Raw genomic sequence first — 22,156 nt, forward strand, 5'->3', positions numbered from 1 at the left:
AGATTAGCAGCCAAGCTGGCAGATTTGAACTCTGGATGAATGCTGAGTGGATAGGGGTCAGTGGGTTTCTTTTGGTATCTTGAGCAGGTTGGTGGTGTTGGATTTCGTATTCCACAATGGCCTTTGAGATTAGTCTGTGCTCTGTGGTGACCTTATTCTTCTCATCAAATTTATATTCAGATAGCTGACTCCTTCTCCCATTTCTTTTGTCTTGTGAGCTCTGTGTTTCATTTGTCTAAGAGAAATGCAGAAGGAAAAGGAAAAGCTTCTCAATGTGAAGTTTTGAAGTTCGAGGACACCATAGAATTCCCAGAATCTTTCTAAATTTATTGAGGGCATGGGAGCTCTTAAGTATGTTTCTGTGTCCACATTGCACCCACAATGCTCTGTACTGTGGCATTTCTTCCATTTTATCTTTGACTGAAAACTGCATCCTGCTGCAAACAGGTTGCATTTAAACTGTTGTGTTGTTATTCAAGGCAAAATGTTCTCAGCACCCTAAGGTAGCCCTCTTTCCATGCTTTGAGATGCAGTGGCCTCAGAGACCTCTGTTTTCGTTACCTCCAGCCTCAGTTGAATTGTTAGGGCAGGAAGGGACCTCAAGGATCATCCAGTTCCAACCCCCCTGCCATGGGCAGGGACACCAGTTTGCTCAGAGCCACATCCAGCCTGGCCTTAAAAACTTCCAGGGATGAGGCTTCCATCACCTCCCTGGACAACCTGTTCCAGTGTCTCACCACCCTCATGGGGAAAAACTTCTTCCTAATATCCAAACTGAATCTCCCCACTTCTAGTTTTGCTCTATTACCCCCAGTCCTATTACTCCCTGACACCCTAGAAAAGTCCCTCCCCAGCTTTCTTGTAGCCCCCTCCAGATACTGGAAGGTCACAAGAAGGTCTCCTTGGAGCCTTCTCTCCAGACTGAACAACCCCAACTCTCTCAATCTGTCCTCATAGCAGAGGAGCTCCAGCCCTCTGCTCATCCTTGTGGCCCTTCTCTGGATACCTCCAGATCTTTCCTGTAATAGGGGTTCCAGAACTGGGCACAGAGCTCCAGGTGGGGTCTCACCAGTGGGGAGTAGACTGTAAAATGACTGTTTGTTCCTAGCAGTCAATGTTTAAATTGCTGAACACCAGCAGTGTTCCAAATAAGGGGCCAGTTTTCCTTCATTTGAGAGAATTTCTCAGCACCACATTGTCTTGGCTTCTGCTTTGAAGAAAGAAATTAGAGACTTGTGTCTTATAAGACTGAATGATGTCAGAAGTGTGATTTGAGCATTAGTCTTACAGAATTTGGGAATAAAACATTTTAGTATTTCTACTGCTTAGTCTCCTCTGATAACTGTTTTATCCTAAGCTTATGTATGCAGGTTTTAGAGTAAGGGATGATATTTTTTCAGTCTGTAATTTGACAGCTATTACTCCCTTGTGTAAGTACAGTTAGCTGCTAAAATTTCCCTCCCAAAGTGCTAAGCAAACCCTGTTTCTACATGTCCCAATCTAGGTGGACGCGCTGCGATTGCGTCTGGAAGAGAAGGAGACTATGCTGAATAAGAAGACAAAGCAGATCCAGGAGATGGCAGAGGAGAAGGGCACTCAAGCAGGAGAGATCCATGACCTCAAGGACATGTTAGAGGTGAAGGAACGCAAAGTGAATGTTCTTCAGAAGAAGGTAAGATTGTAGAGGTCTAAGGCAGACGTCTCTGATGCATCTGGATTTCTCAGCCTGTCAGAGATCTAATCTAAGCCAAAACATTCCAGTCTCAGTCTAGAGTTTACATTCTGGAGATTAGTGATCTAGTCTATTCATGGAGTGGGAAGATAGTTGTTGTGGGGTTAGGATTTGCCTCCCCACCCCCAACAGTTGGAGGTTCACCCCAGGATTGAGAGTTACCTCCAGAATAAATCACCAGAGCAGCTCAGAAAAGATTTGGAAGTAAAATGAAGCTATATTTACAAAAATGGACTAAATATGAGTTACATAAGGTGGTAAGACATATACGAAATGCATTTACATATATTTACAATTCAGCAGTCAGAAGTACCCCCCTGGGCATCCCAGAGGGACTGCTAGAACCTGCTCCTCCCCCCACTTCTCCCTGGTACCTCACAGACAGTAGTCAAAACAGAGATTATCCAGGCAAGGCCATAGAGAGAGGGAGAAGTTGCAAGCGGAAGTGTCAGAAAAGTAAGAAGCAAGAACCATCTGTGCAACCAAGTCTGAGCTACCCAGCAAAGGAAGGGGATGATATAGACCTAGCAGTTGTTACTATCCTGCATCCAATCCCTAATTTTATTTACCTTTTACTCTAAGTCTATGGGAAATCCCTACTCTTATTGTGCAATCAAGAACTGGGCTAAAGTTCTAGCTTCAAACCGTAACGCTCTACCCCTCCTTAGTCAACCTGGTGTGCCCCAGCTCCCCAGGGATATCCCCAGGGATCCCCACCATATCCCAGGGATCAGTGCTGGGTCCAGTTTTGTTCAATACCTTTATCAGTGACTTGGCTGAGGGGACTGAGAGTACCCTCAGCAAGTTCCTGATAATAATAACTAGGGGGGTTGGCTGACACCTGTCAGGCTGTGCTGCCATCCAGTGTGATCTGGACAGGCTGAGAGCTGACTGCAGGCAAACCTCATGAGGTTCAGTAAGGACAAGTGGAGGGTTCTGCATCCAGGGAGGAGTAACACCAGGCAGTACAAGTTAGGGGCTGCACTGCTGGAAAGCAACTTTGTGGAGAAAGACCTTGGAGTGCTGGTGGACAGCAAGTTCTGCATGGGACAGCAATGTGCCCTTGTGGCCAAGAGAGCCAGTGGGACCCTGGGGTGCATCAGGAAAAGTGTGGCCAGCAGGGCTAGGGAAGTTCTTCTCCCCCTCTACTCTGCCCTGGTGAGACAACACCTGGAATTCTATGTCCAGTTTGGGGCTCCCCAGTTCAAGAGACAGAGACCTGCTGGAGAGAGTCCAACAGAGAGCCATGAGGATGCTTAGGGGACTTGAGCATCTCCCCTGTGAAGAGAGACTGAGAGCCCTGGGGCTGTTTAGTGTGGAGAAGAGAAGGCTGAGAGGGGATCTGATCAGTGCCTATAAATATGTGAGGGGTGGGTGTCAAGTGGAGGGGGCCAAACTCTTTTGGGTGGTGCACAGCAATAAGCCAAGGACCAGTGAATACAAACTTGAACAGAGAAGGTTTCAGCTCAACATGAGGAGAAACTTCTTTAGTGTGAGGGTGACAGAGCCCTGGAGCAGGCTGCCCAGAGAGGTTGTGGAGTCTCCTTCTCTGAAGACTTTCCAACCCCACCTGGATGCATTCCTGTGCAGACTGCCCTGGGTGATCCTGCTTTGGCAGAGGGGTTGCATTGGGTGATCTCTGGAGGTCCCTTCCAATCTCTAATGGACTGTGGTACTGTGATATTGATGCCAGCCATAGCATGGGCACCTGCTGGGCATAGCACACTGCAGCCCAGAATTGTTGGGCTCAAGAGATGCTGCAGGCTGAGCCTCCCAAGCAGCTTGTACTACAGGCACACTCCAGTGTGTTTCGAAGCAGAAGAGAAGTGAATGATGAATCTCCTTCCCTTTCAAGTTTTGAATTAAATACAGAAGTAATTTACAGCAGAAGTTTGTTGCTCCCCTGGTCCAGGGAAGCTGAATGTAGTTGTAGACCCCTACTAACGAGGGGCCATTGGGTGACGAATGAAGGCACAAACCCCACTGCTGTATAGCAATGAGGTGACAGAAATGCAGAGAGCAGAGAATCTCAGAAGTCCTCCCAGAAGTCCTTTACTGCTGCATTGTAGAATCCTCAGCATTACAGAGTCTTAAGAGTCCCACTTACAGAAGTAGTCCTGGAAGCCCTTAACAGACAAAGCAGCTAACAGAAGTCCTGAGCATATCCCTAGCAGCATCCCGGCACCGAAGCCCTAGCCAGAAGAAGGAGCTAACTAACAGAAGCAGAAGTCCCCAGCAGCCCTAACCAAAGTGACTATTGCTCAGTGGCTGTTTTTTATACTCTTTGTTATCAATCCCTTATCCAGTAAAATCCAACCACATCTATAAGCTAAAATCTTTTCCCAATGAGAGATGCCAGCATGTCAAGGAGGTGGCTTCTGCAGCATGTTCCAATCCAAGGGTGCCAAGGTGAGGATATTGTTCTTGGCACACATGGAATGTTATGGTTTTCCTGTATGCAGCTTGCTGAGGAATTGCTCAGCCAAGGAATCCTGCACTTTGCATGTGTCTAGCAGCTGCCCTCGGAACAGTGGCTGCCACAGAAGTTGTTACCTTTCAGTCGTTGCCTTTTCTGCTTCTGCTTCCATTTCACTATTAGCAGTGCTTGAAGTATTGGTAGAAGGGCACATAAGCTGAATAATGAATCCTTGCATAGCCACCACCTTCACAAAGCCACTCTGGCTGAAGCATAGGGCACTGGGTGACTGACTTCACTATGGGACTAAATGAATGAGAGGTTGTAGCAGTAGAAGCAATTAGGATGATTCCTCCATGAGAACTTTGTATAAGTTTAATTAGAAATGCTGGTTTGTCATACTTAATATTTCTTGGGGGCTGCTAGAAGATGATCATCAGAGTTCAGACTACCCTGCACATCTTTCTGGGTGGGAAAATGTAGCCCTTATCAGTGAAATGGGGGAGGTCTGGATAAGAGAAGTCAAATCTGTCACAGAGCTTAGAGGCTTCCCAAAGAGCATTGTTTGTAAATGGCACATGATAGATCCCAGCTTGCTGCTCCACGTGGTAAAAAGAGAGGAATGCACATATCACAGTACATTTTAATTTATAGAATATTTTTTCCTCTGTATCTTTAGAGAGGCTGCTTTTGGAGCTTGTCATTGATGTATTAGGCTACGGATATGTGCTTTGGCTTTTTCGGGACCTTTAAGCAATTGTGTGGAATTCTTCTGACTTTAGTAGTTCAGTGTTAATTAATTTCTGACACCTGGTCAATGCCTGTTCTTCTAGAATACATCTATGCATCATAAGGATTTAGGGTGTGTTCAGTTCTGCTACAGCAAATGCCATGCAGGAGTGGGAGTCCAGGCATGGAGTTTAGCCATAAATAAGTCCTTAATAACCCAGAGCAGAGCCCTAACTCCCAGTCTTCCTGGGCTCATTTTCTGGCTTTTTATCTCTTGATTTCCCTTTACACGTATAGATTTCTAATTTTTGTACCCTGTTTTCTTTTCCTTTTCCAAATTGCTTGTGCAACATTCCAAACATCGACTGAGATCCCAACTGAATGCTTGACCAGGAAGTGGGGAATTGTGCATTTGTGTAAATGTTCAGTGTCAGTGGGGTTGTTTTACTTCCATTTGCTCTTGTTCTGGTTTTTCACCTTTTCTTGTTTGTTCCACTCAAACCTTTAGATTGATCATTCATTGGTTCATTTATAGGGGGTGCTAAAGGTTCTCTTTTTCACTTTTTTTACAATTTGAATCGAAGGAGAATAGGTTTAGGTTGGATCTTAGGAAGAAATTCTTCACTATGAGGGTGGCAAGACTCTGGAATGGATTGTCCAGAGAGGCTGTGGATGCCCCCTCCCTGGAGATGTTCAAGGGCAGGCTGGATGTGGCTTGAGCAACCTGGGCTGGTTGAGAGGTGCCCCTGCCCATGGCAGAGTGTTGGGTTAGATGATCTCTGAGGTCTCTTCCAGCCTGGGCTGTTCTATGATTCTATGATTCATGTCATTAAACCAGGAATCAGAAACAGTACAGTTGTCCTAAGCACAGACCTCTACTACTGAAGGACATTGTAGGAAGATTTTGAACATCAACAGAGGAAGCAGAAGACTTTCTGTTCTTATTGGTTGTTGTTCAGTGCTTATAGTTTTATGACAAATTGTCTTCAAAGAACGGTTGAGGGTGGAAGAGTCTTTTGAATGATCATTCATAGGCAGTGCTGAAGGTTCTCTTTTTTAGTTTTTCTCCTTTGTACTCACTTTTTTTTCCATGCTTGTTTCCATGAGAGTACTGTAATACACACGGAGACAGTTTCATCTTCATGTGACTAGCCTGGTTTGTGAGGTTCTGCTGCTGCTGCTTTCTAAGCAAAGTCCATGATCTGTTCAGAAGAAGGGCCCAGGCATCTAGATGTGAAGGTTTTGAGATCTTGTTCTTCTCTAGAGCTCAGGAGAGGATAACTGTAGCATAATAAACTGCAATCCTATACGTAGTAAAGTGTCTTTTATTCTGCTGCTAGCTGGAATCACATGCAGAGATGTGAATTAGCTCCAGCTTGGAAATTGTTTGATACATTTCCTTTCACATGAACAGTTAAATTGTGATGGGGTTATATTAAAAGATTACTTTAACTTTCTATAATTAGCAAACCTAGAGTATTTTAATGGATCATCCTGCCAACAGTGCTTTCATAGGAGGTTTGTCATGCACTATGAAACATCTTTTTATTTTTAGTATAGTCTAGGGTAAATGAACACAAATTCAATCCTTTACAATTTTAGAATTTATGTCTTTAACTGAATTTATTAATTGGTTCTCCAGACCTGGAATCTAAGGCTAGATTTGGGATTTTCTATACATTTGGCATTGCATTTTCTTGTCCTCTTTAGCATTTTTCCACAGAAAACGCAGAACTTGAGAAAAAAAGAACGTGAGCAATGACAGGTTTGGAACAGGTTGCCCAAGGAGGTGGTTGGGGCCCCATCCCTGGAGATCACAGAATTGTCAGGGTTGGAAAGGACCTCAAGGATCACCGAGTTCCAGCCCCCCTGCCATGGGCAGGGACACCTCACACTACATCAGGTTGCTCACAGCCACATCCAGCCTGGCCTTAAAGACCTCCAGGAATGAGGCTTCCACCACCTCCCTGGGCAACCTGTGCCAGTGTCTCAGCACCCTCATGGGGAACAACTTCTTCCTTACATCCGATCTGAATCTCCCCTCCTCTAGCTTGGATCCATTCACCCCAGTGCTATCACTCCCTGACACCCTAAAAAGTTCCTCCCCAGCTTTCTTGTAGCTCCCTTAGATACTGCAAGGCCACAAGAAGGTCTCCTCGGAACCTTCTCTTCTCCAGACTGAACAACCCCAACTCTCTCAGTCTGTCTCCATAGCAGAGCAGCTCCAGCCCTCTGCTCATCTTCGTGGCCCTTCTCTGGACACCTTCCAGCACCTCCAGATCCTTCCTGTAATAGGGGATCCAGAACTGGACATTGTACTCCATATTCAAAATGAGGCTCAACAGGGCTCTGAGCAACCTGATCTAGTTGAGGATGTCCCTGCTGACTACAGAGGGGGTTGGACTGGATGACCTTTGGAGATCCCTTCCAACCCAGACCATTCTATGTGATTCTGTGATTTTCTCTGTACACTATGAGAACTTGCATAAAATCCATTTCCAGTGCTGGAGCAAATGACCAGGTCTCATTTGTATTTGTTATTTCAGTCAAAAAATGATGGGCCAACTTTTTTTTTTTTTCCCTGCCCACCTTTAGAAGCCTGTAGCTACCCTCGGGTAAATTATTTTCTTTTGGATTTTAGAAACTGTGATTTACTTCTTTCTTTTTCTGTGTGTTTCTAGAGTGCACCTTCTTATTAAAGTGCACAGCCTGTTTTCTATGTTACCCATGGGCTGTCTTTCAGGGCAGCTGGAATTTTATTGTCACCTTTTAGAAAGGGCAGACTTTAAACTTTTGCCTCCATGCACTGTAGGCTTTTTTTCTTCCCTGGAATTTGTAAGCTGGTATGTTCAGGCACATCAGGTTTTCATCTGTATAGTTTAATTGAAGAGCTGGATGGTACAGTTTAAAGTATCTTCAGAGGACAGAGTAGTAATTTTATTTCTTTTACTGCCTAAGTTATCTGATACTAAGTGCTTGGTTTAAGGTTTAAGGAACTGAGACTTAGGCAACTTAACTGAACACAGTGAAAGACTATGAGAGACATGGTACAAAGACAGCTTCTCATCTTGTGTAGTGTTAAGAAATATTTTCCTGTGGATTATTTGCAAGCAGTATGTAACATGAGGCAGCAGTGTGCCCAATTGGCACAGAAGGCCAATGGCATCTTGGCTTGGCTCAGGAATAGTGTGGGCAGCAGGAGCAGGGATGGAATCCTGCCCTGTGCTCAGCACTGGTGAGGCCTCACCTCGAGCACTGTGTGCAGCTCTGGGCCCTCACTGCCAGAAAGATCTTGAGGGGCTGGAGCAGGTCCAGAGGAGAGCAATGAGACTGGGGAAGGGACTGGAGGGAAAGGCTGATGAGGAGAGGCTGAGGGAGCTGGGGGTGTTCAGCCTGCAGAAGAGGAGCCTCAGGGGGGACCTTATCACACTCTACAAGTACCTGAAGGGAAGTTGTAGTCAGATGGGGGTCAGGCTCTGCTCTCAGGCACCTTGTGACAAGAGGAGAGGGCATGGCCTGAAGCTGTGCCAGGGCAGGTTTAGGTTGGATGTTAGGAAGCACTTCCTGATGGCAAAGGGAATTAGAGACTGGCATGGACTGCCCAGGGAGTTGGTGGAGTCGCTGTCCCTGGAGGTGTTTAAGGCAAGCTTGGATGTGGCACTCAGTGCCATGGTCTGGTTGATGTGGTGGTGTTGGGTCACAGGCTGGGCTGGATGAGCTCAGAGCTCTATTCCAGCCTCAATAACTCTCTGATTCTGTGAACTGCTGCTTGCAGTTCTGAGGAAGTATGGAGTACAGGTGTTGGCCTGGAGAAGGAATTGAATCAAATTAAGAACTGGATTAGTAGATACTTTTTCATCAGGTTTTACCCAGTACTCTGCCTTGAGCCATATACTCACTTTTAAGACTATTTTTGAAGTGGGTACTCTAATGAACTACATTTGGAAGACTAGGACTTATTTCAATGCCAGGTAGAAAGGAAATTTGTAACAATAGGAAAAATCATAAAGCCGTTGTAAAGAATCTGTTGAAAACATCATGAAGTTGCATGTCTTACCCATTTAGAAAAGGTTGTTTACTTTCTCTTGAAATGTAGAGAGATTGCCTCTGCTGGTGATGCAGCCATAGCCAAATGGCTGTGTTGGGCATTTTCACTTCTAGGGTTTTTTATTTTCTGTGACTGTTCAGGATGTACAGTCCCCTATTCTGACAGGAAATTGTTTGGTCTGGCCCTAGCAAAGTTTCTGCAGCTGAAACAAAACACAAGTGGTTTAAAATGCACCCTTTACTAGAGGGTCGCTGGGTTCAGTGACACAGGCTGCTGCACAGTTTGATTTATGACCTACTGAGATCATTTTTGCATTGATTAAAGGTGGTGAACTAGAAAGTGTCCTTGCTGGTCAGCCTGAAGCCCAGATGAGGAACGTAGTGAAGGTTTACCAGCTGATCAGAGATCAAATAAAAGACACAGAAGAAGATTATGAGCAACAAAGATTGAAAAATTAACATGACAATTGGCATCACTACTAATAGCCAGGAGTACATTTTCCAGGTTGCTGAGGAAACCACATGCTTCACATTCTAAATTCTGGGATCTTTCCTGTTCTAAGCTCCTACAGCAATGCTGCTTGGTAGCACCTTTATGTCAGACAACAGAAATAGGGCAGATGCTAGAAATCAGGAGACTGCAGAAATTAGTTTTAGTTTTGTGTCTGAAAATTTGATACAAAACCTTAGCTTTATAGAGCTTCATGAGGTTGTTTGGGTTTTTCTCCCCCCCTCAGTTCAATCAAAATAAATTTTGCATAAAACCTCATTTTAAGCTGTTGAAAATCCAGGCAAGAGCAGAATGTCAGAAAATAAAATAGACACTATGCTGGGTGAATTGGAAATCTGAACCTGAAAATCATTAACTTGGGCTCCATTATTCTCTTTGCCACATCTGTCTATCCATGCTGTAGACCAGGATAAAAAGAAGTAGGGGGGAAAAAAATCAATACTTTGCAATCAAAGGATTTTAAAGCAATAGCATTTGGGACAAATGCTAAGTAACTGTTACCCAGAAAGGAAAAAAGACCCAAAACAAACCAAAGCAAAGCAGTGAATCAATCACCCCCTCTCTTTGCAGGGAGGTCATGTTTTGTCTTGAAGAGGGGGATTTAACACTCCCCTCATTGTGCAATGCAGCTGCAGGCAAATAAAATGCAAGTTTCAGTGTCTGAACATAGCAGCAGATTATTTTGGCAGCTCTCTCTGCACTGTGTGGTAATTGACCTGGGATAAAGTGAAGGAAGAACACAGATTTTTGAATTTAGCTGTTTTGTGACTCTGCTGACTCCTTTAGCTAGAATTCAGAAAGACTCCAAATGTGGTTTCCGTGCTTCTTTGGATAAGACACATTGCCTGTCTCCAGAGCAAATAAATGCCCTCTGTATGTGAAAAGCTGAGAAGTCTAAATAAAAATACTTCCTCTAAATGTTTCTATATTTACCATCAACACAAAAGCACTGAATCCTATGCACTTACAAGTGCAGTTTGTTGGAGCTCTAAATATGTTTTCACATCTTGTTTTTGTGTGTATCACAGTAAGAAGGATACTGAAATTGCAGTTCTGCCCACTAGCAGCTTTGGATCTCAAAAATCTCAGTCTGGACATATTTAACCTTCAATCTCATCATGTGTTAAGTGTAAGCTTACATTTGGGTATCTATCATTTGCATACAAAAATCAAAGCCTGGAAAGGGCGTTATTGGGAAAAATAAGATGCAAACATATCATCCCAAACAGCATCGAGACACTGTCTACCAAGAAGACATCTTCTCCTTCCCTAAAAGTCCTCAGCTCTCTTCATCAAAATGCCAAGAAGTTTTTTCACATCCCACACATCTCTTTGTGACTAAATAGTTGTGGTAATCAAGCAGCTCCACAGAGAAAGACCTTGGAGCACTGGTAGACAGCAAGTTCTCCATGGAACAACAATGTGCTCTTGGGGCCAAGAGAGCCAATGGGATCCTGGGATGTATCAAGACAGGTGTCCAGCAGGGCTAGGGAAGTTCTTCTGCCTCACTACTCTGCCCTGGTGAGACCACACCTAGAATACTGTGTCCAGTTTTGGGCTCCCCAGTTCAAGAGAGACAGAGACCTGCTGGAGAGAATCCAATGGAGAGCCAGGAGGATGCTTAGGGGACTTGAGCATCTCCCCTGTGAAGAGAGACTGAGAGCCCTGGGGCTGTTTAGTCTGGAGAAGAGAAGACTGAGAGGGGATCTGATCAGTGCCTATAAATATGTGAGGGGTGGGTGTCAAGTGGAGGGGGCCAGGCTCGTTTTGGTGGTGCACAGTGATAAGACAAGGAACAATGGGTTCAAACTAGAACATAGAAGGATTTCACCTCAACATGAGGAGAAACTTCTTTACAGTGAGGGTGACAGAGCCTTGGAACAGGCTCCCCAGGGGGATTGTGGAATCTCCTTCTCTGGAGACTTTCCAACCCCACCTGGATGCATTCCTGTGCAGACTGCCCTGGGTGATCCTGCTCTGGCAGGGGGGTTGGACTGGATGATCTCCTGAGGTCCCTTCCAACCTCTGATATACTGTGAGACTCTGATACTGTGTGATACTACCAGGCCACCAGGGGAGGTTCAGGCTGGATGCTAAGAAATATTTCTTCCGAGAGGGTTCTCAGCCATTGGAATGGTCTGCCCAGGGCAGTGCTGGAGTCCCCATCCCTGGTGGTGTTTGCACAGTGTGTGGAGCTGGTGCTTAGGGACATGGTTTAGTGTTGACCCTGCAGTGCTGGGTCAAAGGTTGGACTGGATGAGCTTGGAGGTCTCTTCCAACTGGATGTTTCCTGTGATTCTGTGAGTCTCTGGTTGTGCAGACTATACAGACAAGAACAAAGACAGTCCCAGTGTAGATGGTCCATGTGTACAGTTGCAAAGTTAGTGAGCAGATGCCCTTTTACTAAAATGAATCAATTTTTTGCTTCTAATACACCTGTGGGTGAGCTTATTCTCTGCTTTCTGTGCACTGGAATCATGAACATTTAATGAGCAACAACCGTACAGTGCTCCAGGATCATATTTATCTGCTCATCAGCCCAGCTTCTGAAGGGAGGTAGAAGAGAGATCTGCTGGGCTTTGTGCTCAGCCAGGGATGATGGAATATCTACTTTTCTTCAGGAGCTCTGTGGCTTAACAAGCAGTGCAAACACAAGAGCATTTCTCTCTCTGTCAGCAATAGCCCTGGTTCTGCTCCTTTTTCTCCAGGTCTCAAGGCATGTCAATGAGCCAGTTCCAAACCCAGCTGAGAGATTTCAAACACCAGAAAACAAGACCTAATGTCTCCAGAGGCTATGCCAGCTTCTTCATTAAAGCTGGCAGATGTGACCTCAAAGATGTGTCCTGATGGACTTTTCCCTCCACATCCCTGCAGGGATATCAGACCTAGAGGTCTGATACCGCTGCTGCTCTTTCTTTTGTTGAAGCCTTTCTGTTGTGAGCTTGTTGACTACCACGGAACATAACAACAGAGTTTAAATCCCTGGCTTTTGCAAATATCTAGAAGCTGTTTAGTTACCCTGTGTCTCTGAGATGCTACAGTCCCTTCTCTTTTCAGGAATATCCTCTCAGAATTCCTTTACCACAAGGGATGGGATTTTTAAGTCAAGATACTCTTTTTGGTTATAGTAATAGTAGGAAAAATTAAATTTTAATTGCTTTTAATTGTTCATCTGTTTGAAAATACCACTAGACAAAATCTTGTGAAGTGCTAAAGATGACTGTAAAGGCTTCATCCTGTGACTTCAAATTCAGCATAGTTATCCTGTGAGATTTTTTCATTTCACAGGCTCACAGGATGTTAGGGGTTGGAAGGGACCTCTGGAGATCTTCCAGTCCAACTCCCCTGCCAGAGCAGGACCATAGAATCCAGCACAGGGCACACAGGAACACATCCAGACAGGGCTGGAAAGGCTCCAGAGAAGGAGACTCCACAACCTCTCTGGGCAGCCTGTTCCAGTGCTCTGGGACCCTTCCAGTAAAGAAGTTGTTCCTTGTGTTCAGGTGGAACCTCCTGTGCTGTAGTTTACATCCACTGCCCCTTGTCGTGACACAGGACACAAGTGAGGGGAGTGTCCCCTCCCTCTTGACCCCCAGCCCTCAGATAAACATTTATTAAATCCCCTCTCAGTCTCCTCTTCTCCAGACTAAAAAGCCCCTCAGGAAGGAGATTGGTTGTTTCATTTCCATGTGGGAAATGAGGACACACAGAGAATTTATATGCATTTACAATGAGTTATAACCACTTTGACAATAGGATCCATACCCTTCCGTTCTCAGTTTCCCTTTCTCTGAGAATCCATTGAGAGGTTTTAGAGCTGTTTCAGCCCAGCTCAGATGGCATAATGTGTCTTTTTTTTTTTTTTTTTTGTCCTGTGAATGTGCAGCTAATGAGACATTATTAGGGCAGAGGAATACCTCAGTTTCTTCATCGCACTTTTCAAGTCATTGCTAGTTCAGCTTTAAAGGTGACTGGTTATTATAGAGATTTTAGAGTTTATTACAGAACCTCAGGTTCAGTGTCAGCAAGATCTCGTCCCTCTCAGGATAAGCTTTAGCTCATGAGAGTTCATAGAATCACAGAATCACAGAATGGTCTGGGTTGGAAGGGACCTCCAAAGCTCATCCAGTCCAACCCCCTCTGCAGTCAGCAGGGACATCCTCCACTAGATCAGGTTGCCCAGAGTCCTGTCCAGCCTTACCTTCAATATCTTCAGGGATGGGGCCTCAACCACCTCCCTGGGCAACCTGTTCCAGTGTTCCACCACCCTCATAGCAAAGAACTTGTTCCTAACATCCAATCTAAATCTGCTCTGCTCTAGTTTGAAGCCATTGCCCCTTGTCCTGTCCCTGCAGGCCTTTGCAAACAGTCTCTCTCCATCCTTCTTGTAGCTCCCTTCAGGTACTGGAATGCTGCTATTAGGTCTGCCCAAAGCCTTCTCTTCTCCAGGCTCAACACCCCCAGCTCCCTCAGCCTGTCCTCATAGCAGAGCTGCTGCAACCCCCTGATCATTTTTGTGGCCCTCCTCTGGACCTGCTCCATCAGGTCCATGTCCTTCCTATATTGATGCAGCACTGCAGGTGAGGTCTCACCACAGCAGAGCAGAGGGGCAGGATCCCCTCTCTCCATCTGTGGCCATACTGCTTTGGATGCAGCCCAGGCTGCTATTGGCCTTTTGTGCTTCAAGCTCACACTGCCTGCTCCTGTCCAGCTTCTCATCCATCAGCACCTCCAAGCCCTTTTCCTTAGGGTTGCTTTCTGTCACTTCCTCCCCCAGCCTGTATTGACAATGAGGATTGTTTTGGCCCAGAGTTGATCTGTTTGGATTCTGAGCCATGCAATAACATCTATTTCTGATTTGGGTCCTGAAAGGTCCACCATCTTAGCTTCAGATGGGATTTTCAATGTTAGTCCATAGTTTACAGGTGCTGGTAGAGGTGACAGTGTGTTTCTCCAGAAACTACCCAAGGAATGGATTTTTGATGTCATGTGCAGTGCCTTGTAGTTTGAAGTGCACTCCAGTGCTCATCCTGAGGGCTTTTGGCTTTCAAAGAACACACATTACACAGCTCTCAAGCTGACTGCTGTTAGGGCTCTCACCAGTGAGTTCACAGCCTGCAGGAACAGGCTACTTGTTTAGCTTGTAACAGTACTTGATCACTTGTTTTAACTGGTGAAATTCCCATTTGTCTGTTGGATACTTCCTATACTGAGTTATTGAAAACAATAAATTGCCTCCTGGGCATTCTGGGCACTAAGTGAAGAGTTTGATTGCTTTATGGATTTCAATTGAAGGAGAATAGGTTTAGGTTGGATCTTAGGAAAAAAATTTTCACCATGAGGGTGGCAAGCCTCTGGAATGGATTGTCCAGAGAGGCTGTGGATGCCCCCTCCCTGGAGATGTTCAAGGCCAGGCTGGATGGGGCCTTGAGTAACTTATGATGATTGAGAGGTGTCCCTGCTCATGGCTGGAGGTTGGATTAGATGATCTCTAAGGTCCCTTCCAGCCTAAGCTGTTCTGTGACTCTATGATTTATGTCATTAAACCAGGAGTCAGAGGCAGTACAGTTGTCCTAAGCACAGACACCTGAGGAGCAGGTTTTGAACATCAATAGAGGAAGCAGAGAGTTTTCTGTTCTTATTGGTCTTTGTTCAGTGCTTATAGCTTTATGGCAAATTGTCTTCATAGAATGGTTGAAGGTGGAAGAGATCTCTGGAGCTCATTTGATCCAATCCCCCAGCTCAGGCAGGGCCATCCAGAGTTGATTGCAGAGGGCTATGTCCAAACGGCATAAAAATCTCTTTTCCTGAACTTCAGAGCAGTGAAATGTGTGAGTAGGTTTACTCACAGGTGCCCAACATGCAACTGAAGATTGTTCAGTAAATTATGTGGGATATCTACACTAATGAACGAGGCCTAAGTTAAATTTGGTAAATTGGTTTTACACAATACAAAAGTTCTGCTGTTACAGTAATTTTTAGTGCAGTTCTGTGCAGCAGCTGTGTTACAGCAACCTACTGGATTCCAAATAAATTGATATGCCTGCCTCTATTATAAATTAGAGTTTGTGAATGGAGAATGTGCTGCTTTGTTTTTGTACAGCCCTGTCTTTTGCTTGGGGCATTTTGTGATACTGTAATAAATAATCAAACCCTCTGGATGACGTGTAGCACATGTACCTCTATTCCCAGGTGTCTGGTCATTTTCTTCTTAAAAAACCAAATGTTGTTCTCATGTGTGCAAAAGAGATACTAAGCCAATTTCTCATCTTGATATCTAATAATGTAAGGAACATTCTCTCAATTTAAATGCATGCTATGAAGGAATCTTTGTCCTTGACCTTTAGGAACTCAAGTATTGGGTTTTTCAGTGGGGGGTTTCTGTGGGTTTTTTTGGTTGGTTGGTGAGTTTCTAGCTCTGTTTGCTGCTGTGGAAAAACTTTATTTAAGTTTAATTACTTCAAAATTAATTAATAGTAAAGGGATTTATTTCAAAAGTAAGCTTCTGCCACCAGGGTCAGTTTTTAATGTTGTAGAAGGGTGATAACTTTATCAGTTAGGTGTTAATTACTTTATCTTTTCACTTACTGGTGGCATTTTAAAACCAAAGCCTTGATGTGGCTGTGGTCAGCCTGCTGGCAGAATCACAGAATTGTCAGGGTTGGAAGGACCTAGAGGATCATCCAGTTCCAACCCCCTTGCCGTGGGCCACTGCCCAGGTTGCCCAGAGCCACATCCAGCCTGGCCTTAGAAACCTCCAGGGATGAGGCTTCCACCACCTCCCTGTGCAACCTGTTCCAGTGTCTCACCACCCTCATGATGAAGAACTTCTTCCTAACATCTTATCTAAATCTGCCCTCCTCTAGCTTGGATCCATCCCTCCCAGTCCTATCACTCCTTGACACCCTAAAAAGTTCCTCAGCAACTTTCTTGTGGCCCCCTTCAGATACTGGAAGGCCACAGGAAGGTCTCCTCAGAACTTTAGTTGGACGTGGCCCTGCTGACTGCAGGGGGGTTGGACAAGATGACCTTTGAGGGTCCCTTCCAACCCAATGCAATCTGTGAAGCTGTGAGATTGCAGTCTGTGGTTGGTTGAGTACTGAATATCTACTCCTCCTTTTAGCAAGGTACATGCAAATGAAGAAACAAATCAGGACTGTGGGGTTGTGATGTTAGTTGTGTAGTTCAGCTGTTGCAGCTGGCTAGTGCAGGGGTCTAAAGCAATACACATTGCTATGAGGCTGTCACCTAAGACTGATAGCAATAGCAAAGTTCCAAGCAAACTCCACTGCAGTTTCTGGTGTTACCTGTGCTCTGGTGCTCCAGCAAACTGAAACAGCAAGTCAGCAAATCTGTCATGTAGGGAAGGAATCTTTGCTTTGTCCCTGGAGAAGCAGCAGTCATTTTAATATTATGTCCTTCTTGTGTCTCCAGATAACTCCTTGATGGGCAAGACAGAACATTACTCAGAGGTAGTGGGATTGACAAATCTAGGTTTCTTGAAGGGATCTGGGAAAACAGCCAACTGTGGGGCCCCTTGGCTGCCTTGGAAATGAAGAGTAGTCTTTCTGGCAAGATAAAGCTAATAAGCTTTGTTGGTGCATCCACAGCCACACTAGACAAATACAACGGTCCCTGTAATTGCAGAGGCAGGGAAAGCAAGAGTGTGTGCCATGTCTGCCATCTTTCAGGTTGCTTACATCAGTCTTCCCCACATTGCTTTGCAAGGTTTCACTATTTCCAGTGCCTTGCTCACCAGACATCCAGGCATTTTCCACCCCTGGGGGGAGTTGTCTGAGCTGTGTCTGGAACAGACATTAGTGATAGCATTAGCCAACTGAGGCATCTTCACTACAACAAGGAGGGAGTCATTTTTCATCTTAAATCAATAATTTCCTGGATTCAAGGGTGAATTCTGAACCCACTAGGCTAAAAAGCCTTCAAAGCTGGGTCTCTGCAGAGTGTTTCTGGAGTCCTTAAGTGTGTCGTACAGCACAAGTATAGAAATAACGTTCAAGGCTGTGAGGTCGCTTACCCAAAGGGTAAGAGAAGTGGTCAGCAGGGAGTAGTGTCCCCTGGAGAAACTGAGATCACCTGGTCCCAGAACAGCATCCATTGGATAATTAGGATGCTCCTCTGCCTGAGGAAGGCCTTGCATACCTTCCAGCAATGATGGATGGAGGACAGCTTTAATCATAGAACTTCTGGATAAAGGGGACCACTCTCTCCCACTCTTTATTCCAGTCTCTTCCAGTCTTTGTTTTCAGTGTAAATTGGAGCATTGATCTGCCTAAAGCAATATGTGATACAGAACAGGAAAGCACCAAATGATACTGCTAATTTAATATATTGGGCTCTTACATTTCTTTTTTTAAGTGTTTTTTTTTTTTTTTTTTTTTTGAGCACAGGCCATGAAAGAATTCTAGTTGAGAGTCTGCTATTTTGTCACTCATCACTGTGTTCTGATTTACATTTAAATCTCTAAGAGCTGTGATAGCTAAATACTGAAGAATACACACACACACTCTTGTGTGTAGTATTTACAGTAGGACTTCCTAATCCCATCCTTTCATCACTCCATGTCCTTTCTAGGAGAGTGGCAGGGGACAATCACAGTTGCCTGGGCATGGCTTACACTAGGATAGGAAGCATCCCTCCTTTCCAGAGCCCTCCCCTCTGGTTTAGGACAGGTTTACCTTACAGTATTTCTTTGATCCTTGTAATAAATCAGTGATTTGGACGAAGCAATTCAGTGTCTGAATCCAGATCTCATTTAAAATCTTTGCTCGAGTAGTACAGCCTTCTGCTTGAGTGATCCTAAATGACAGTGTAAATGGAGTTTAGTTTGCTATGAGGATTTCCTTTATAGTCAACATTAAATCCCATGTTCCCATCCTATCCTTTGGCCTGCCTCAATGTTTGGTCTTTTCTGATCCCTGATTTCCATTCCTGGGTCTCTCAGTGCTGTGATGAGTTCAGTCATTCCTCTCATCAAGTCTTTTCCTTTCACCCTTTTTCCTGTAGCAGTCTACTCTGCATGTGTCTAAGCAGGGATGTGTCAGTAGTTACATTATCCTTACTCTGTGTAGAACCAAAATCAACATCCACAGCAAGTCAGGAAAACAGCATCAGTGTATGAAGGAGTTTCACTTTTCCCTGCTTTGAACATTTGGGTACCATTGAGATGAAAATACTCCAGATTACAGGATTTGTACTTTTGCTGTAATCAACCTTCCTAGGTCAAACCTGTGCACATGTATTGTCAGAGTATTTTCTGGAACTTGGAGCAGGAGTGAGCAAATGTCCCCAGAGTAGTTGTGGCTGTTTCCACTGTACTGGGAATCCATTTGTATTTGGTAGGTGCAAGGAGCAAAACTTCTGGAAAGTGTAGTTGCAGAGATTGCTTCCCACTGGCAGGACACAGCTGAAAGGAGAATTAGCCTGCTGGTATCCGGTGTGGTTAGGCCAGGATTTCAACACAGTGGATGTAATCCATAATTAGATTGTGAAACAAATCACCAGATCATTATCAGACGTGAAATAAATGAGTAATATGTGAACTTAGTACTTGACTGAAGAGGAGAAGCAGAGTCTAAATTAACTTGGTTTGCAATTTATGATGGCAGTGTTTCAGGTTTGAAGTACTTGGGTAAATGGAAGCACTGCAGTCAAGTTGGAACCAACAAAATGAAGAATCTAGGTTGAAATCTCATTGGTGATAGAAGCTGGATGCATTCTCTTACCTGATGAGTAGCAGTGAAAACAAGGGATCACTCAGTGAAGCTCTAAGAGAAACCAGTGATGGATATTCTTGTATGGATGATGTACTTAACCAAAGGTACTTAACCAGCTGGCTCACATTTAGCCAGAACAAATCTCTTATGACCACTTTTTATGCTTCTGTTATTTAAAGCATCACCCATTCATATTTAAAAGTTGTATGCTTTAAGACATAACCAGGATCAGCAGGTTGGCAGCAGGCTGCCTCCCTCTGCACCTCTCATTTCCAAACCCTACTTGTATTGGCCAGTGTCCATGGTAGGTTTTACAGTTCAAAGGCTCTGCTTTTGACTAGCTTGGCCTATTGATACTGGCTCTCCTGAAAATGTGAATTTTGAGTCATTTACCAGCTCACAGAATCCTGGAGTTGTTAGGGTTGGAAGGAACCTCAAGGATCATCCAGTTCAAACCCCCCTGCCATGGGCAGGGACACCAGCCTGACCTTAAAAACCTCCAGGGATGAGGCTTCCACCACCTCCCTGCACAACCTGTGCCAGTGTCTCACCATCCTCATGGAGAAGAACTTCTTCCTAACATCCAATCTGAATCTCCCCTCCTCTAGCTTGGATCCATCCCCCCCCTAGTCCTAATCACTACCTGCCACCCTAAAAAGTCCCTCCCCAGCTTTCTTGTAGCCCCCTTCAGGTACTGGAAGCTACTGGTACAATAGAAATTGTTTTCCAAGTGTTCAGTTTCTGGGTACCCTGTGGTCAGCAACCGCTTCATGGAAGGATTTCCTGGCTGAAGCATGATATAAAGGAATGCTGGTAACAGAGCTCTAACTAGAGCAATTTGGGAAGAATCTAGTGACCTTGATGGGTATTCAGCTAGATGCATCTCATTTAAATCCTTGGGCTCTTTTTAATTTGTGTTTGCTTGGGGTTGTCAGTGAGATTTGCAGAATGTGGAATGCTTCCTTGCCTTGGGAACAGAATGCCAGAGGAGACTTCTCCTGCTTCTGCTCCTGTGCTTCAGGGCTGGAGAGCAAAATAATTAGTTCCACACAACTAGGAGTAAATCACCCAGGCTGAAACATGATAGGTCTTGACAACTGGTAAGCTGGAAAGAAAAGAGTTCAGTAATGATTTACTGATGAGGAAGTTGGGATGCAGAGCAGGTGATCCCAGTGCAGGGATGTGCATCTTTTCAGTAAGCTTAGGGGTGCTGATTTATCCCTAGATTGCTGTCTTTACCCTGCAAAATAAGTATATATGGCAAGAATAAAGATTATTGATGATCTAGTAGGAGTAGATAATGTTTATTTTCCCTCTTAGAGAGATGGTTCACCTATATATATATATTCCATATACATATATATATATATATATTCCTTGTACATATATCTATCTATCTATCTATCTATCTATCTATCTATCTATCTATCTACCTATCTATCTTAGGTTTGTAGAACCTTTCAGAAGACATTTGTCATCTCTGAATATTTCAAGACTAAATAGTGCTGGTTCAATCCTTGTCTTATTATGCTTTCCAGAGGGTGTGGAGATTCCATTGCATTTTATTTTATCTTTTCTCAGGGGGATAAGAAAGGCTCTGTTTTAGTTACCTGGGAGTTTTTTATCAGTTATTTGAGGATTTCTTTAGAATTACTTTTTTTGGGAGTTGTTTTGTCTTGTTCTTGAGCAGCCAAGTCTAGTTGACAGGTGTCCTTACTCGTGGTGAGGAGGTTGGAGTAGATGATCTCTAAGGTTCCTTCCAGCATAAGCTATTCTTTGGTTCTATGACTCCCTGATTCTTTGCTTCAGATTATATAATTCTGGATAACCTGTAGTTATTATTTCACAGAATCACAGAATGTTAGGGGCTGGAAGGGACCTGGAAAGCTCATCCAGAGCAGGATCACCTAGAGCAGGTCACACAGGAACACATCCAGGCAGGTTTTGCATATCTCTAGAGAGGGAGACTCCACAACCCCCCTGGGCAGCCTGTTCCAGGGTTCTGTCACCCTCACAAGGAAAAAACTTTTCCTCCTGTTTCCATGGAACTTCCTATGCCTCAACTTCCACCACTGCCCCTTGTGCTGGCATTGGGCATCACCCAGCAGAGCCTGGCTCCTGGCTCCATCCTCTTGGCACTCACCCTGCACATCTTTATCAACATGAAGGAGGTCACCTCTCAGGCTCCTCCTCTCCAAGCTACAGAGCCCTCAGCTCCCTCAGGCTCTCCTCATAAGGAAGATGTTCCACTCCATCATCTTTGTGGCTCTGTGCTGGACTCTTTCAAGCAGTTCCCTGAGGTCCTTGTTGAACTGAGGGGCCCAGAACTGGACGCAATATTCCAGATGTGGCCTCACTAGGGCAGAGTAGAGGGGCAGGAGAACCTCTCCTGACCTGCTAACCACAGCCCTTCTAGTCCACCCCAGGATGCCTTTGGCCTTCTTGGCCACCAGAGCACATTGCTGGCTCATGGTCACACTTCCATCCACTAGGACCCCCAGGTCCCTTTCCCCTTCACTGCTCTCCAGCAGGTCAGTACCCCACCCTAAAATGATTTATGAGGTTGTTCTTTCCCAGGTGCAAGACCCTATCATTGTCCTTGTTGAATTTCATTCCATTTCTCCCTGCCCAACTCTCCAGCCTGTCCAAGTCTCACTGAATGGCAGCAGAACCCTCCTGTGTCAGCCACTTCGAGTCCAACCCCCTGCCAGAGCAGGACCATAGAATCCAGCATAGGTCACACAGGAACACATCCAGACAGGACTGGGAAGGCTCCAGAGAAGGAGACTCCACAACCTCTCTGGGCAGCCTCTTCCAGTGCTCTGGGACCCTCACAGTCAAGAAGTCCCTCCTCGTGTTGAGGTGGAACTTCCTGTACTTCAGTTTCCATCCATTCCCCCTTGTCCTATCCCAGGGCACAAGTGAGCAGAGGCTGTCCCTGTCCCTTCCTTCCTGACCCCCAACCCTTAGCTATTGATAGACATTGA

At 44.9% G+C, this 22,156-nt stretch overlaps 1 protein-coding gene across 2 annotated transcripts in view; it reads left to right on the forward strand.

Annotated features, from left to right (window-relative positions):
- Positions 1–22,156, forward strand: part of ERC1 (ELKS/RAB6-interacting/CAST family member 1) — a 351,929-nt gene that overhangs the window by 99,182 nt on the left and 230,591 nt on the right. For both annotated transcript variants that reach the window (XM_054386713.1, XM_054386714.1), the window contains one exon: positions 1,505–1,672. In XM_054386713.1, the coding sequence (XP_054242688.1) occupies positions 1,505–1,672 (168 nt within the window). The remainder of the gene's footprint in view (positions 1–1,504; positions 1,673–22,156) is intronic.

The sequence above is a fragment of the Indicator indicator genome, chromosome 14 (assembly GCF_027791375.1).
Source record: "Indicator indicator isolate 239-I01 chromosome 14, UM_Iind_1.1, whole genome shotgun sequence".
Taxonomy (NCBI): Eukaryota; Metazoa; Chordata; class Aves; order Piciformes; family Indicatoridae; genus Indicator; species Indicator indicator.